The 14,976-nt window shown below is 34.5% G+C and overlaps 1 protein-coding gene across 1 annotated transcript; it reads left to right on the forward strand.

Annotated features, from left to right (window-relative positions):
* Nucleotides 1-1,108: 1,108 nt before the first annotated feature.
* On the forward strand, nucleotides 1,109-10,710 carry zmynd10 (zinc finger, MYND-type containing 10). The gene is made up of 12 exons (XM_059328821.1): nucleotides 1,109-1,291; nucleotides 2,788-2,896; nucleotides 3,281-3,397; nucleotides 3,470-3,523; nucleotides 3,679-3,831; nucleotides 3,953-4,041; nucleotides 5,978-6,072; nucleotides 6,201-6,373; nucleotides 7,697-7,822; nucleotides 8,308-8,429; nucleotides 8,509-8,634; nucleotides 9,716-10,710. Exons 1-12 carry the CDS (start codon nucleotides 1,203-1,205, stop codon nucleotides 9,813-9,815), a joined length of 1,353 nt encoding a protein of 450 aa, XP_059184804.1. The 5' UTR covers nucleotides 1,109-1,202; the 3' UTR covers nucleotides 9,816-10,710.
* The last annotated feature ends 4,266 nt before the right edge of the window (nucleotides 10,711-14,976 follow it).

Below are 14,976 nucleotides of genomic sequence, written 5' to 3' on the forward strand. Positions count from 1 at the left end.
GATTCTACCACAATGTGACAGTTTGTCTTCAATCATGAGAAGAAAAGGAAACCACCTGGAATTTAACATTTGATGGCATTTTATAGAAGAAGAAAAGGACCCTTTATCAGACTGAGGAAAACAAAATCTTTGAACTTTGAAAGTACAATGAGAAACAGTTTTTAACAGTTAACAGTTGATTTACAAATTAAGATTTTACATAGGATAAATAGCCCTAAAATTTTACATACATTATTATAAATTAAACTACCCTGTCGTATATTAAACAGTACAAATGCTAATTTACATTTGAAACTTGATTGGCATCTTGCTCATAATACTTCTATGTCGTCACACTGTTAAAATAATCGCCTAACTCATTTTTCAAGTTTTGCAGGAAACACAAAAAACTTCACCAAAGGTGTAGCACATGACATTTATTGATCATTTCACTCAAAAGGATGTAACAAAGGATGACTATTTGCATAGTAATAACACTGTGTGTAAATTATTATAACTTAAGAGAAATAAATGAATTTTTGAACATGCCTTTGTGACTTAAGCAAGATATGGTAACACTTTATTTTGAAGGTGTCTACATAAGAGTCACACAAGCCTGTCAGAAGCATGACATGACAAGTATCATGAGCATTAATGTTACTTCAAAGTGTCATTAATGTTCATGACACATCCCATGTCATGTTTATGACACGCTCATGTCACTCTTATGTAGACACCTTCAAAATAAAGTGTTACCATATCTTGCTTAAGTCACAAAGGCATGTTCAAAAAATTGCCTAAGTCCCATTCTATTTTGATTTAGGCATAATAAATCCGCTTTAGTCACACACTTGACATAGGCCATTATCTTAAAGGGGTAAAATCACATGATCAACTGAGGATGGAGGCGATTTTACCATAGGTGGCAATGAGGAGATGATTTAGGAAAAAAAAAAAAATTACTTATTTTATTATTTTAACAGGTCGATGTAGTATTTGCACGGTGTGTCTGTGCAGCTCTGGATCATAGCTGCTGCTTTACTTGAAGTTGCACCGCCCCTCTCTGGCGGCCGGGAGGAACTGCGCGCTGGGTGCGCTTGGTTACCGTCACCATGACAACGCTAACATTATCGTCAGTTAACAACGAAACAACTTGACCAGATACGGAAGTTTTCCACCTCTTGTTTTACGTGATAGCTTGTTGTTTTGTTTCCTATAACGAAATGGACACTTGTGTGATACTTCCTGTCGAAGCGGAGGGATTTATTCAAAGTCTGGAAACTTTCTCTCTGAAGGAAGTGGGCTCTGAGAGGTAAGCTAGCCAGCTAGCTTTAGCCTTATTACTGTGTTAGCCAATAACATGACGTCACAGAAGCGTCTCCAGATATGCTGATTTTGAATGTTAGTGGTAAAAAGTGGTGGAAAAAGTATTCAGATCTCTTACTTAAGTAAAAGTACTACTACCATACTGTAAAATGACTCCACTGCAAGTAAAAGTCCTGCATTCAAAACTTACTTAAGTAAAAGTACAAAAGTATCAGCATCAAAATGTACTAAAAGTATCAAAAGTAAAAGTACTCGTTATGCAGAATGGCCTCATTGTTTTATACATTCTAAATATATTATTGGATTATTATTATTATTATTGATGCATTTATGTAAGCAATGTTCTTATTTTCTCAAGGTAGGGCTCATTTTCACTACTTAATATACTGTTGTGAGCTCTAATATTTTGTCTAACTTTAATTTTATCATGTTTTTTATGTTAAATCTCGACCTGTACAGTAACTAAAACTGTCAGCTGTAGTGGAGTAAAAAGTACAATATTTGCCTCAAAATGTAGTGGAGTAGAAGTATAAAGTTACATAAAATGGAAATACTCAAGTAGAGTAAAAGAACCTCAAAATTGTACTTAAGTACAGTAGTTGAGTAAATGTACTTAGTTACATTACACCACTGGTGGTAAACTAGATGATGGAGTGTTTCTTTAGGTGATTTTTCCCAATATCGATAATGGAAAATGACCTGATTCTGATGGTTAACCGCTTTACGTTCGGCCCTCTTTTAGGCCACAGCAGGTCATTTTAAACAGTGAGGTGGAGATTTTAAAAATGCTCTCACTACAATCAAATGCTTTCTTTGGGCTTGTTGAACCCACAAGTGTGTCCGCTTTCCAGTGACACCCAATTCATGCAATTCCAAGACTGAACATTTCTGCATAACAGGGTCCCTAAACAAATACAGTACAGAAATAATACATTTATACTGAATGCAAAAAAAACAACATATAGTATGTACTTAAAACGGATGGGATTATCATAAAGCAGGCATTATTGTAAAGGGGAGACTCGTCGTGCACCCATTGAACCCATTTTCATTCAGATATCTTGAGGTCAGAGGTCAAGGGACCGCTTTGAAAATGGACATGTTCATTTTCTCTCGCTTAAATTTTGAGTGTTATTTCAAGCATTACTTACCATCTTTACAGTGGCCTAAAGACTGAGCCCTCTACAACCTTTGCCTTACAATAGGTGAAAATAACACATTTATACTGCATGGCATTTTGCCCCAAACTGCATGGGATTAGCTAAATGTTGGCTTATCTGCAATGTCAAAAATGTCAAGGGATCCCTTTGAATATGACCATAACCATTTTTTCCACACAAATTTTGCCTAATTTATACAACTTTCAATAATTTATAATAGCCACTTAAATAAGCATAAATAGGACATTCAACAACATAAAGTAGCAGTTCATAAACCCGAACTTCTTTTTCATGTATTTTTTTTCTCTTTTTGTGTTGACAGGTGGTTCAGACAGCATGAGTACATCGAGAAACTTAATATGCAGGCGATCCTGAACGCCTCTGCCTCACATGATGAGTTTGTCAAGGAGCTCCTGGTGTCATATGGGAAGGTGACTGCTGCCTCCACCTTTAAAAAAACTCCTGAAGACCTTCAGCTCTTCAGAGAGCATCTTCTCTCCTAGCACCACACGATAATTCTACTCCTCAAAGAATTGTCACTAGCACTTATTGATGCACTAATTATTATCGCACTATACCTTGATTGTTTGTTTTTACTCTTCCTGTAAGTCGCTTTGGATAAAAGCGTCTGCTAAATGACTAAATGTAAATGTAAATGTAAATGTAAATGCATGTGATGTCTGTCAGTGGCATTAAGAGAGGCCCTGGAAAAAAAGAACCAAGTTTGGGGTTTTTTGCTTAGAGATGTGACAGCATGATGACCACATCAAAAGAAGCGTTCATGTACAATATTTTCCCCCCTCCTCCTCCTTTAGATTCCTATTCTGGTCCATGAAATGATCCTTGTCGAAGTGTGGAAGCACAAAGTGTTCCCCGTTCTACGTCAGCTGCAGGACTTTAATCCCAAGAACACATTTCAACTTTACACGGTGGTGAGTAAAAACATTAAATGTAAAAATAGGATTAGCTTGCAGCGCTTCTAACTGATTGTGTGTCCCTCTTAGATCCACCATGAAGCCACTATCATAAACCTTCTTGAAACGATAATGTATCATAAGGTCCGTGAGTGCAAAAATACATTCCCTTAAAATTGTATTTTTATACCTGATGACGCATGTATTTGATCACATGGAAAGACAGTTTAGGCTCTTTCTCACTAAAACATTGTTATGAATTATGTAATCGTGTTGAAAGAGTTGTGTGTGTTGTGCAGGATTCATGCGAGGCAGCTGATGACTCTGTGCTCGACTTGGTGGATTACTGCCACCGCAAACTCACCCTGCTGGCCAGCAAAGCCACCAGGGAGGGAGAAACATCTTACAGCCAACACAAACTGACAGAGACAGCAGTCGTTTCCTCTATAGAGGTGCTGAGATCTGAGTTTTTGTGGTGCTTTTATTTTGTTGTTTCTATTGTTCAGAATTTTGCAGAAGAGTCTTTCTTTTGCATAAACTGACCAGTCACATCATTCTCTTTACTTGGTGAAGGAGTTGCAGATGCAGAGTGCTGCACTGGAGTTTGAAATCTCTCTGAAGGCCGTCTCTGTGCTCCGCTACATCACTGACCACACAGAGAGGTACGCCAGTGTGTCAGTTTCAGTACTTTATACTTCTACTCCACTACATTTAGAGGCAAATGTTGTACTTTTTACTCCACTACATATAGCCAGCAGCTTTAGTTACTTTTCAGATCGGGATTTAACATGAAAAACATGATCGGTTTAAAGTTTAAAGTGACATTTTCTAAATTAGACCTCATAAAAGCATGTTAAATAGTTAAAATGAGCCCTACCTTGAGAAAATAAAATGCTGCTTATATAAATGCATCAATAATAATTATCAAATTATATATTGAGAATATATTTAACAATCTGAGTGGGGTCATTCTGCATAACGAGTACTTTTACTTTTGATACTTTAAGTACATTTTGATGCTGATACTTTTGTACTTTTACTGAAGTAAGTTTTGAATGCAGGACTTTTACTTGTAGTGGAGTAATTTCACAGTGTGGTATTAGTACTTTTACTTAAGTAAGGAATCTGAATACTTCTTCCACCACTGGTCAGTTTGAAGATTAGAAGGTTAAAGGACAGAAATTGAGAAATCTTCCGATATTTTTAGGCATTAACATGTCAAGCTAAATCATTGCATTATAATTGTTTTTTGATACTATTGATTTTTATTATTTTCCTTAAAATATTGAATTAATCACAGTTGGTATAGCATGTTTTTTACGCATTATAAGTATTTCCTTTCAATGCATTTTAGCTAATAATGTGATAATGTGTTCACTCCTTTCTAGTGTTTGACAGCTATATTTAATAATTATAATAATAATAATACATTTGATTTATAGGCGCCTTTCATGTCACCCAAGGTCACCTTACAAAGTCTAAAATCTTAAACATCTTTAAAAACAAGACAACATGCTAAAAACAACACAACATGGTAAAAAACAAGACAATGTGATAAAAGCAAGTGAAGTAGTGTCCAGTTATACAGTGTATATTTGTCTGTTTGTATAGTTTATTGTAAAAATGTTTATGCTGCCCTCTGGGCCAGGTCATATAGAAAAATGTTTTAATCTCATTGAGACTTTAATCTGGTTAAATAAATTATTCATACGGTAAAAAAATGCCTGTTGCAACCATTCAGAACAAAGCTTGTTTTATCCGACCAACTATCCAAAACACCAAGGTTTTAATTATAAGAATATAGAAGAGGAAGAATATAGAATATAGAATATAAAACAGGAAAAGCAGCATATTCTCACATTTGAGGATTTTGGATTGTTCTGCAATTTTGCTTAACCCTCTATGGTACAGTGTTGCCCTCAGGCAACATACCCATTTTTGGCCTGTCAGATTTCTACAAGGTATGTTTTTGAGTGATGCGATACTTTAAAAAGAGGGAAGAGTATAGGGAACCAATAGCAATGCTTTAATTTGTCACATGACCTCCAGGAGGCCATATTTAAACCCTATTTTGCAGACTTTTCCAAAGGAAACAGCTTTGCCATTTTGCGCCACAAAAAATCACTCAAAACGTAATTTCTTTCCCTTTTCCATCTGGAAAAAAATATATTTCTACTTATAGGTGAGCAAACCTTCATTTTTAGTAGATTCCTACACTTTCAGACAAGAAACCGGTTAAAAAAGTTCCTTTTATAATGTTTTTAAATTTAAAATGTTATGTATTGTACCCTGTTGAAGCTACTGAATCTTTTACACATGTTTATTAAATAAATTATGTTCAAATAAATTTTAAAAACTATCTTTTTCACTTGTGCACCATTATGGTACAATTTTTCCTACGGAAACAAACCCCAAAAACTTCCACAAAAAAAAAAAAAGAAGAATAAAATTTCTTCAGATTTTGTTTATTTAGTCTATTTTAAGACAAAAAACACTCCAAACATTTTTTCCTAACTGGCATCATAATGCGTACCATAGAGGATTAAAAATGGATAATTTAGCAATCATTTTTTCAAAAGATTTCCTTTTCCTTTACAGTATCAGTGTCATCAACCGCATGCTGTGCACCCACAACATCCCCTGTGTGCTGGTCCAGCTGATTGACTGTTGCCCTTGGAGTCGCCGTAAAAACAGTATATCACGCCTCTTTCATATCAATTGTGTCCTTAAAGCTGTGCATGGAAAAAGATTTGAGAAAAAAATGTGTGATTTTTGCCTAAGAGACTCTTCAATCAATGGCGTACTCTGTCTCCTGATGAAGGTCAGGTAGAAAAATACATAGATGGCAGATGGCAGAAGATTCCTGCTCAGGACCGTTTGAAGATGACAAAACTAGACGGGCAGCTCTGGATCTCTCTTTACAACCTGCTGCTGAAGGAAGACTGCCAGAGGAAATATGACTTCAATAATTATAACAAGAACCAGCTTCTAAAGGTATCGGAGGGCAATTTTCATCCTTCAGTTCAGTTCAGCTTTTATTTCAAACATGTGCGAGTAACACAACAAAGTAAACACAAAAACAAATGCATCCAATGAGAATAATCAAAACAAAACAAAAAAAAAGCAATAGTCAAAACGTCCGAAAAGGAGTAGGATGAAGCATATGCTTATTTAAACCTACCCCTTCTCCACTACTCAATTAACACTTTTTTTCCCCATAAACATACATATTTAAATAATACATATTAACAAAAAATTTTTTTTTTTTTTTTAAATAAATAGATTACATAAACTTACATTTCCTCTATGTTCTTGTGAGATATTTTTAAAAAATAGGATGCTGTGATGTGAAATATTATTTTGATTTGAAAAAAAATTCCCAGACTTATGATTATTTTCCACTTTCACTGAGTTAGTCTTTTTACTAACTTCACTCCTGATACACTGCCAAATATTAATTAATTCATCATTCAGAATTGATTTCACAACATTGATTTTGATGCTTCAAACACTGCAGTTATCCATATGACAACAGCGATAACCTGAGTGGAAACCAGGAAAACAGCATTAATCTCATATACTTATTATAGGAGCTGAGGTTTAAATTTCAAAATATTAAAAACTCAAACTCTTACCAAAATGTAATGCCAAATGTATGCACTAACACAGAAAATTATTTAATATAGCTAGGCAAGAATCCTTGGCTTTCTTTTTACTTTTTTACCCTTTTATTTGTCTTTTTTATCTCTAACTCTGTTTTGGATTGAGTTTTTATTACTATTTTATTTTATTGTTTAACTGTTTTTAGTATTTTATTCTTTTTATTGTTTTTATTCATACCCAGTTGTGTATGATTTATTCTATTTTAATAACTGTACAGCACTTTGGTCAACTGGGGTTGTTTTTAAATGTGCTCTATAAATAAACTTTGACTTGACTTGACTTGAATAAATAAATGAAAAAGCCAAAAATGTCCCGAATGAGGCCCACTGGTTACTCCTATCAGTCGACACCTCCTCTTAAAGCCAAGTGGCTGCTGTATATTAGCTGTGAACTGAAGCTCAGGAAGTGTGTAAGTGCCAGATCATTGTCCTCCAACATCATATCTGATCTCCTCGCTTGTTAAAACACAGATTCAGTTTCCAGAGGTTGTTTTGACTAAGATGTTTCCTCCTATTATACGCTTTCTCATCCTCTTCCTGTTGCATTAATTATATAACCAGAGAACCTTGTGCATCCTCCTGTTGTCACATTTTTTTCATATGCTGTTGTTCTTGCTGCTGTATTATTTGTGGGCTTATCGTCCGTGTGCTACAGCTGCGAGGTTTCTTGACTGAGGTGCTGATTGATCAGCTGCCAAACCTGGTGGAGCTGCAGCGATACCTGGCTCACCTGGCCATCACGGATCCTGCCCCTCCAAAGAAAGAACTTGTTTTGGAACAGGTGCACACTCACACACACAAACTTGCCTCAATACCTGCAGTAGGCACACTGTTCATTGCACCTTATTTGTTTCATAGCACCAACATTTTTATACTGCATATTCATATTTATTCTGCACTGGAATTCTATTCTACTCCTTAATACATACTCCTTCTTTAGACACTTTATTTTTTATTGTATTTTTATTGTATTTTTATATTTTATTGCTTGAAGTATGCCTAGGTTGTTCTTTTTATTTCATTATGTTGTTATTGTCTCTGTGTGTAATGCTGCTGCTACACTGTAATTTCCCAGCTTGGGATAAATAAAGTCAGTCTATCTATCTATCTATCTATCTATCTATCTATCTATCTATCTATCTATCTATCTATCTATCTATCTCTCTATCTATCTATCTATCTATCTATCTATCTATCTATCTATCTATCGATCTATCAGTAACGATGTCCGCTGTGTATTTACACTCAGCTTTGCTTTATGTACAGATTCCAGAAATGTGGGACCACATTGTGAGAGAGAATTCTGGGAAGTGGAAAGCAATAGCAAAGTATCAAGTCAAAGAAACGTTCAGCCCATCTGAAAGTGACCTGAGGCTGCAGGCTCAGAGGTAAAACTGAAACACAAGGCTGAGACACACACAAATCAACTCCATCCAATTGTGATTTCTATTGAGATTGTTTCACCAGGTTGGCCCAGACGTATAATCTGGATGTGATGGAGAGTTTGCTCCCTGAGAAGCCAAAGTGTGGATGCTGTGGGAAAGAGGCTGCAAAGAGATGCTCTCGGTGTCAGGGAGAATGGTACTGCCACAGGTGAGACACACAGCATGTGGATATAATAAAGTAATGCAGATGTTTCATGGTGAAGAGGGAGCTGAGCCTAAAGGGCAAAGATTTACGATAACATTGTGGATTTAAGATGCTGAATTTTAGCCTGGAAACCAGAAAAAGTTGCAGATTTACGAGAAAAAAGTGGGGAAAAAGCAACTTTTTTCTCGCAGATTCACCACTTTAAATCTCATAAATCTACATATTTTTGTCTCGTAGATTTGCCACTTTAATCTAAACATTAAACATTTTTCTCAAAATATTATTTTGTATATTTTTTTTACACATTCTGGCAGTATGTAATATCCTCCAATATTCTCTAGGGTTGAAATTTGGAATTTGCAAGTATTTCAATGAGTGCCCTATTAAGGGTTAAAGTGGTGAATCTGGGAGAAAAAAGTTGCTTTTTTCCCACTTTTTTCTCGTAAATCTGCGACTTTTTTCGCACAGATTTCCAATCCAATCCAATCCCCTTTATTTATATAGCACAATTTTAGCAAACACAAGGTTTCCAAAGTGCTGCACAAACAATAAATACATAACACAATACAAAGAGATGTAGTAAACAATAGAACAGTAAGATGCAATAAGATAAAATAAATTAAAAATGGGATAAAAATAAATAAAAATAAAATGTAAAATGTACTGCCCGCACAAAATAAAATATGCATGAATACAATAAAAACAAAAAATCATAAAATCATAAAATCAACATAAAACCAACACTCTACGTGGTGTTAAAAGCCAACGAGAAGAGGTGGGTTTTAAGAAGAGATTTGCCACTTTAAATCTCTTAAATCTGCAACTTTTTTTCTTGTAGATTTGCCACTTTAATCTAGTAAATTTGCAACTTTTTTCTCGAAATATTACCTGAAGTTACCAAATATAGTTCTTTGCCTGATAAAGGGTTAAAGTACATTCATTATGTAACTTACACACCAAACATAAATTACACACAAGTAATTAAAACATTGACTTTTGTTTTCATGTAGATATCATTCACTTAATGGTTGAAAATGTATGTTTCTGCTCATGTAAAATCTTCTTCATGTTCTCTTTTTCACAGAGAATGTCAGGTGAAGCACTGGCCTAAACACAAGAGAGCCTGCCAGCTGATGGTGGAGGCCACAGAGAAGATCCAGAGGGACCTGCACCTTCACAGCTAACTGAGAGACTGATGTAGGACTGGTGGCAGATGGGAAATGAGACTCTTTAGTCTTATAATAACCAAACATACACTACTGGTCAAAAGTTTTAGAACACACCAACTTTTCCAGAATTTAATTGAAAATTATGCAGTTTAATGTCTCAGTGTACTCTGAAATTAATGCACATTTGCAACATTTAAAATTCTTTATTGAGCATGATAGTGTTTTGAAAGTAAAAAAAGATTCAAAATCACATTTTATGTTGAACTAAAGGACTAAAAAAAGACACAAAATGACCAAAAAAAGACACAAAATGACCCAAAAAAGACACAAAATGACCCAAAAAAGACACAAAATTACAAAAAAAAGACACAAAATGACTTACAAAGACATGAAAATAATTCAAAAATGGACAAAATAGCCCAAGACTCCATAGAGTTAAGTTGTTAACCCATTTCTTGTTCCCTGAAAAAGGCCTACTTGTATAATTCTGAAATGTACATTATTTTTCAGTTTTGGTTAAGCTTACCTTTTTTTATTTACCTCTGGCAGTTCACCACTTACCTTTGGACCCTTTCAAGCTGTTCATTTGACTTGAACTGCTTGAATTTCAATAAAAAACTGGAAAAATTGGGGTGTTCTAAAACTTTTGACCGGTAGTGTATATATATATAAACGATGTAAATTTTAATTCCTATGCATTTTAAAATGTTCCTCTGATGCAGGAAAAAGGTATGCCCAGTTACAGAACTGTGTTGTTCCTTTTTGTTTTGAATGCTGTTATGTTTGTACGGCATACTGTTTTAATCCCTTTTCCCTTAATGAAAGAGCTTCTTCTCTGTCAAGTGATCTTATACTACTAACACAGTCGAGGTGTATTCAACCTTACAGCAAATAAAACGCTTTAACAACTCTCTCTGCCTGAAATGACCACAACATTCATTAATTCATTATCCTTTTATCTGCTTATCCGCACTCTAGTGTCAAGTCTATTATTTAAACTAACTTGGTTGAATTACAGCAGTCATTTCTATTACGCAGCAACATTTTTGCCTCATGCTTTTTTGGGGGGAAAAAGTCGGATTTTATACAGTACAGGCCAAAAGATTGGACACACACCTTCTCATTCAATGTGTTTTTCTTTATTTTCATGACTATTTACATTGTAGATTCTCACTGAAGGCATCAAAACTATGAATGAACACGTGGAATTATGTACTTAACAAAAAAGTGTGAAATATGTCTTATATTTTAGATTCCTCAAAGTAACCACCCTTTGCTTACTAGAATATAAGACATGTTTTCAGTTATTTCACACTTTTTTGTTAAGTACATAATTCCACATGTGTTCATTAATAGTTTTGATGGATCTACAATGTAAATAGTCATGAAAATAAAGGAAACGCATTGAATGAGAAGGTGTGTCCAAACTACACTGGCCTGTACTGTATGTTTGTTTGTTTGTTGAATTATATACGAATAGTGACATATTAATATGAATTAAATAAAAATGCTTATGGGTGGACTGGTTTAAATTGGTCAACAGTGAACCACAGCTTCTTTTTTCTTTTTTTCCCAATTATGTCACTTCCTGAATATGGTCTTAATCAACTGCAAAATGGGGAACTAACAGGGTGGAGCATTTCTAGGCAAGGCAAGTTTATTTGTATAGCACAATTCAACAAACACAAGGTAATTCAAAGTGCTTTACATACACATTAAAACAGCAAGACACAATTGAAAACAGTCAATTAAAACAGGGAAATAGAAATAAAAATACAAATAAGATACAGCAGGATAAGAAAATAGATAAAATAATAAAAAGCACAAGTCAAACATTGTGTAGTTAAAAAGTAAGGGCAGTAGAGTAGAGCAGATAAGTGTTAAAGTTAAGAGTACGCTGCAGTAAACAATAGTGTTTTTAGTCCTGATTTAAAGGAGCTGACCTCACATCTACAGGTAGTTTGTTCCACAGGTGAGGAGCAGAATAACAATTATTTCTAGGGTTTTAGCTGGTGATACTTTTGTGGCTTATATTCTCTAGTTGAGGACTTTTTTTGAGGAAAAATTAGGCATTTATTAAGTACCAAATAAAAGTCAGTGCAGGAAGAACATGTGTTTTTAACATGCAGTACTTTGTGTTAAAGGGAGGAAAAGGCTATAATTTAAGCCAGATTTAGCACATTTGAAAGAAATGATGGGAAAGTAATTATTGCCATCAGAACTGTTGCTTCATAGCAGGAATGAGCCAGCTGTGTTGGTTCATGTTACTATTGCTGTAAGAAAACAGCATTGTGACAGTAACATACTTTTTTCCATTAACCCTTTGATGCACAACATATTGACCCCCTTCTAATACACAACATGGGTCAAAAATGACACGCATTCATTTCCCATATTTAATGCTTGCTGTGTGTTTCTGTGCTCTATCTTTTGATATCAACTTATTTTATGATTGAACATTCCAAGTATTCTTTAAATATCTTGTTTTTATAACAACAGATCATTATTTTCATTTTGCCTCTTATACTTTATGAAGACAAAACGTTTTTGTATTATTACATAGCTAACTACTTGGCTAAGTAGCTTGCTAAGCTAACTACTTAGCTTAGCAAGAAACTTAGCCAAGAAGTTAGCTAAGGAGTTAGCTTAGCAAGCTACTTAGCTAAATACTTAGCCAAGAAGTTAGCTTAGCAAGCTACATAGCTAAATACTTTGCCAAGAAGTTAGCTTATCAAGCTACTTAGCTAAATACTTAGCCAAGAAGTTAGCTAAGTATTTAGCTTAGCAAGCTACTTAGCTAAAAAATGGATATGGGTCATTTTTGACCGATGTTGTGCATTAAAAGAGTAGTGACACAAAAGGGGATTTTGTTAAAAATAATAATAAAGGAAAACATAAAATTAGGATGTATGATGATCAAAACAAACTAATTGAGGAAAACCTGGAATACTGAATGATGAAAATAATTTATTGCAAAGATATAGAAGATAAAAACTCTGTCGGGTCACTTTAGACCCATGTTGTGCATCAAAGGGTTAAAAAGGTATTATACTGTAGAAAACAATGCATTCTGGGCAATATTTGTAGGTAGTTTGCCATTTCCCATAAAATACTGGAATATACCGTAAATAGCATTGCATTCTGGGAGTTATGTTAGAATCAACAGCAGAGAAAATACGGAAAGCTGCTGTATTTCTAGAGGAGACATTCAGCCAACTCTGGTCTTTACTTTCTTGGAACATCCTTTTTAATCCTGCATTTCTTGAGCAAATCACAGTGTAAATTGAACTGAAATGTTTTATTTGTTAGATGATGTTTGCAGTATCAGTATTTTACTGTCAAATCAAGGAGATACAGGATTGTTCTATAATTCAGTATGTGGTTTTATCACAGTAACATACTGTAAAGTAAATAACAGTAAGGGAACTGTCAGTGGTGGAAAAAGTATTCAGCTCCCTTAAGTAAAAGTACTAATACAACACTGTGAAATGACTTCACTACAAGTAAAAGTCCTGCATTCAAAACTTACTCAAGTACAACAGTACCAGCATCAAAAAGTACTTAAAGTATCAAAAATAAAAGTACTTGTAATGCAGAATGGACCCACTCAGATTGTTTAATATATTCCAAATATATTATTAGATTATTTGTATTGATGCATTTCTGTAAAGAGCATTGCAATTTTGTAAAGACAGGTCTCATTTTAACTACTTAATATAATGTTATGAGGTATCATTTAAAAACAAATGTCTAATCACTTTAAATGTATCATGTTTTCCATGTTAAATCTTGATCCAAAAAAGTAACTAGTAACTTAAGCTGGAAGCTAAATGTAGCGGAGTAAAAAGTACAATATTTGCCTCAAAATGTAGTGGAGTAGAAGTATAAAGTTACATAAAATGAAAACACTCAAGAAAAGTGCAAACATCTCAAAATTGTACTTAAGTACAGTACTTGAGTAAATGTACTTAGTTACATTCCACCACTAGGCAACTGTACAATTAACAGTAGAATACTGACAACCCTGCTGCTAGTATTCTACTGTTAATTTACAAGTTTACAGTGTGGTTAGTTCAGACTTTAACCTCCATGGATGATGGATTGTTGACTTTCTGTCAGCGGACACAGAGCATGATTGGCTGTATAGTCTAGACGGATTTCAGAAAAAAGGCCTTCTATAAGAAGTGAGGAGCATTTATGGGTACAAGTCAGGAACCGGCCTACTTTACAGATCTCAAGGGTGCTGAGTCCAAAAAAAAAAGGTTCCCAAACGAAATTTTGAGTTTTTGACCTTCTAATTTGTGTCAAATGGCCACCAAATTGCCCATCTTGCTCAGTCGTTGGACCATTTCCCCTTAGTTTTTTTGTAAGTAGGCAATCAGAGATGAGGAAATGAAGTTTCTAGATCTATAGTCTAGGGTCAGAGCAAGGATATAGTGGAGGCTCAGTGTCTTTTTTATGTGTATATATATATATATATATATGCAAAATACCAACTGGAACATTTAAAAGTGATATTGATAGAATATTTATGTTGGCCTTAAAAAATGACACAAATAATGCTTAACTCCACCCTAAAAGTTGGTATTTTACACACACACACACACACACACACACACACACACACACACACACATATATATATATATATATGTGTGTGTGTATATATATGTATATATATATATATATATATATACATAAAAAAGACACTGAGCCTCCACTATATCCTTGCTCTGACTCTAGACTATAGATCCAGACAGGCCAGCTGACAGTCTTGCCTGGGCCCAGGACGAGATTATCTTAGATGGGCCCCCCGCGCCCAGATGTCTCCTTTTCTCTTGTTGTTCCTCTCCTCTCCTCTTTCCTTATAAGCCATGACTAAATGTGCAGCTATTTACCCTGTAGATTATGAGTATATATTTTGAAATAAGGGGCTAATTCCCATCTTTCAAGTATAATATCCCTGATTTACAAAAAGCTTTTTTGCAGATAGCCTATTTGTGCAATGAGCTTTATGAATCTATTTTATACTTAAAAAATAAATTAAATATTAATTTAATAAAACATTGCAAGCAAAAACATTCTCTCCTGTTCCTCTCCTCTCCTTTCCTCTCCTCACATCTCTCTTTGACAAGAGACAATAATGGTTAAGATTAACAAACTACACATGCGCTGT

The sequence above is a fragment of the Centropristis striata genome, chromosome 3, assembly GCF_030273125.1.
Source record: "Centropristis striata isolate RG_2023a ecotype Rhode Island chromosome 3, C.striata_1.0, whole genome shotgun sequence".
NCBI classification, from domain to species: Eukaryota; Metazoa; Chordata; class Actinopteri; order Perciformes; family Serranidae; genus Centropristis; species Centropristis striata.